General features: G+C 32.4%; 1 protein-coding gene across 1 annotated transcript; it reads left to right on the forward strand.

The window, feature by feature from the left end:
• The first annotated feature begins 2,109 nt into the window (after window positions 1-2,109).
• On the forward strand, window positions 2,110-3,042 carry LOC119819191 (olfactory receptor 5W2-like). Its single transcript, XM_038337265.1, has one exon. It carries the CDS (start codon window positions 2,116-2,118, stop codon window positions 3,040-3,042), a length of 927 nt encoding a protein of 308 aa, XP_038193193.1. The 5' UTR covers window positions 2,110-2,115.
• The last annotated feature ends 635 nt before the right edge of the window (window positions 3,043-3,677 follow it).

The raw sequence follows: 3,677 nt of genomic DNA on the forward strand, positions 1-3,677 counted from the left end.
GTATGACTGTTTTGTTTTTCTTTGATATGTATACCACATGCATGCCAAGAGCAAATGAAGAAGAGGCTATCTGATTTCCAGAATTAAAGTTACAGATGGTTGTGAAATATCATGTTTGTGTTAAATTCCTAACACAGAAAAAGAAATCCTAACCAAGTCTCTGCATGAGTTACATGTGCTCTTACAAGGTCATCATATCTCCAGCCCCCAATTTTACACGATTTTAATATACTATATATTTGTAATGGTACATGAGGCTTTCTGCCTCTGTTAGACTTCTTAGTATTATAGACACTTTACCGTGTGTAGTGGTTGAAAAGATCACTTATGAAGTTTCCCAGGAACTAGAAGAGAGCATGGTGGAGTAATCAAAATTGTGCATGTGCTAAAAATTTATTCTGGAAGCAGGTGTTGTAAGTAGCATACAGTGTGTAGATACACTAAACATTAAACAATTGATTCACCATCAAGTGTAAATTAAATAGTATAGGAATGGTATATCAATAAAATATACAAAAGTTGTTACAGTCACTAAATCAGTAAAGTAAAATAGAGATGAACTGAAATCAAAAGTGTTAGATAGGATTTCATGGGGTAAAGATTTCATTTGCATTAGATCCTGATTCAGTTAAATAATACACAGATTATGTTTTGCTGTATTTTATAACAATTAAAATGAAATATTTATTGTGACAAATCAGCTTCATGGCAACAGTAAGAAATTGTAGCACTATCTTTAATGAGAAAATTCCTATGCCCACAAGGGAATAAGGGAACATGAGTAGAAAAACTAATCACCCATTCATACCACCACAGCCTAAAGGGAAGAGGCTGCAGGGACACAATTCCCAAGAGATACAGGATATATTAAAATGCTCTCTTCTCATATTCTGTTACCCAAAACAAACTCATCTCTGGTAAGCTCCTGCGATCACAAGTCCAACAATATATGGTTACAAATTACCTTTTCAGAGAGATAAAAGTAATTTTTTATTTAGTCAACAATACAGTTTACTTAGGTAAGTATGTTTAAAATCTAATAAAAATCCTTAAAATTAAAAGGATGATTCTGACTGAACTTATTAACATCTATAAAACCATATTTTAATGATTTTCCTTTAGTAGATTATTAAAAAGTATTCTTTTATATTTCAAGCTGTGTGTAGATACATATGTGAATTCAAAGCCTGTATTTCATTCACCTGCATTTTTGAATTTTATTTTATAAAGCTTTATTAAGATAAAAGTTATTTAAATATCATATTAAAAATAATTTGTAAATTTCAAAACTCTCAGATAAATATGATCATAATCAAATTCTTTCATAAAGATATGTCATAAGTTCCTAATATTTACATACTAATTCACACATACTTGGCAAATCATAAAAGTTTGCATAACTGCACATATACATGAGGCCATATATCTTGGTAGTCTTTATTTATTCTATGTTTTTTTTTTCATTTTAAAATATTAAACATTTCATATGTGACTTCATGTTGCTTTTACTATTTTTTAAAATTTTTTTCCATTGAATGAATAGATTTATTCTTTGGTCTCAAAGGTTTTCCCAAAATTGTCAAAGAATATAGTGTCTAAATTAACACATGTATATAGAGGAAGAAATAACCAGGAATTATTTGTTACTTACCATTCATTAACAGACACTTTTCTCACAAACACTAGAAGATTTTGTTTAGGAATATAGTTATTATTTTAAAATTCACAATTTTTTATAAAATCTTGATTTTTAGGAATAATTTCATGTATATTTGAACGTTAAGTGCTATGAATTTGTAACTTTAATATATTTATATTTAGTCTCCATAACTTAAAAGAAATTTACTTTTTTAAAGATCTTTCTATCAAAGAAGGCTATTTCAGATAAACGGACACATACAGCTCGGTATATGCCAAAATACCTTCTCAATTACAGATTCTAACAATTGGTATGTCACATAGATTATTAAAATTAAGTAATAGAAGCTTATTCAAAGATTAATGTATAATTATATGTATTTTGAGGACAAAATAATTTAGAGATATAATACTGTTCTGCATAATAAACGTACTGTGAACATATTCTTTTTGCATTTTTAAGGTTTATCAAAGAAAATGGACAAGAAAAACTGCTCCTCTATTGATGAATTCATTTTCTTGGGCATTACAAATAACTCTGACATGAAAATAGCTCTTTTCACTACATTCCTACTTGTCTACCTCATTAATCTTCTGGCCAATCTGGGGATGATCGTTTTAATTAGAGTGGACTCTCAGCTCCACACACCCATGTACTTTTTCCTCAGCCACCTTTCTTTTTGTGACCTTACCTATTCCACAGCAATTGGACCCAAGATGCTGGTGGACCTCTTGGCTGAGGAGAAATCAATTCCCATTGTTGGTTGTGCTCTGCAATTCTTGACATTCTGTGTCTTTGCAGATTCTGAGTGTCTACTGCTAGCAGTGATGGCCTATGATAGGTACGAGGCCATCAGCAACCCCTTGCTCTACACAGTGAACATGTCCAGCAGCCTGTGTTCCCTGCTTGTGGCTGGCGTTTACCTGGTAGGAACAGCAGATGCATTGATACATACAACCTTGACTTTCCGCTTGTGTTTCTGTGGATCCAATGAGATCAATCATTTCTTCTGTGATGTCCCCCCTCTTCTATTAATATCTTGCTCAAATACAGAGGCCAATGAGTTAGCGATATTCACCATTTTTGGGTTCATCGAGCTGAGCACCATCTCAGGAGTTCTTGTCTCTTATAGCTACATCATCTCATCAGTCTTTAGGATCCACTCTGCTGAGGGGAGGTTCAAGGCTTTCTCTACCTGTGCCTCCCACTTGACTGCAGTTGCGATTTTCCAGGGGACCATGCTCTTCATGTATTTTCGGCCAAGTTCTTCCTATTCCTTAGATCAAGATAAAATGACCTCGCTGTTTTACACTCTGGTGATTCCTATGCTGAACCCTCTGATTTACAGCCTGAGGAACAAAGATGTAAAAATGGCTCTGGGGAAATTGAAGAAAAAAAGGTGATTGACAATTTCTAACAAACTGCACATTTTTTTTAGTATAATTCAATCTACACTGCACATAATCAAGATATTCTATTGTTACATATTTTCTAAAATATATTGTTAGTTTCACATCTAGTTTTAAGAAAGCTCTGTTAATATCTATGCTCAATTTTTCTCAAACACTATATGCTGTTCTCTGTTTGTGGAAATTGTCCTAACAATTTTAATTTTTCTCAAGTTGTATGTGACCTTCCTTTTCCCTCAATGTACATTTAAATTTGGTGTGGTGGGTATTTACTCATTGCTTTAAACAGATTTAAATATTTTTAAAGGAAAATTAAATAGACTAACCAGTGGTGAGCATTATATATAGATGAAATAAGACAATTACTCTATATTCATAATTTACAAACACTTTATTACCATTCTAGAAGCAGTGTGACTGGGGAAAATGGAGTCATTAAATGGGGAGGACTAAAATCTCATGCAATAGCCAACTTTATTCAGGTCATGAGACAGTTTATACTCTGTTAATTAATAAAATATAACAGGAGTAAAGTTTTTATGAATTGAAGTTGGGTACATACAACAAGGCCAAGCTGTATATGACAAAACATGTTTTTACCTAGAGGCATATGAAGGCAGTTTAAACAC

The sequence above is a fragment of the Arvicola amphibius genome, chromosome 7 (assembly GCF_903992535.2).
Source record: "Arvicola amphibius chromosome 7, mArvAmp1.2, whole genome shotgun sequence".
NCBI classification, from domain to species: Eukaryota; Metazoa; Chordata; class Mammalia; order Rodentia; family Cricetidae; genus Arvicola; species Arvicola amphibius.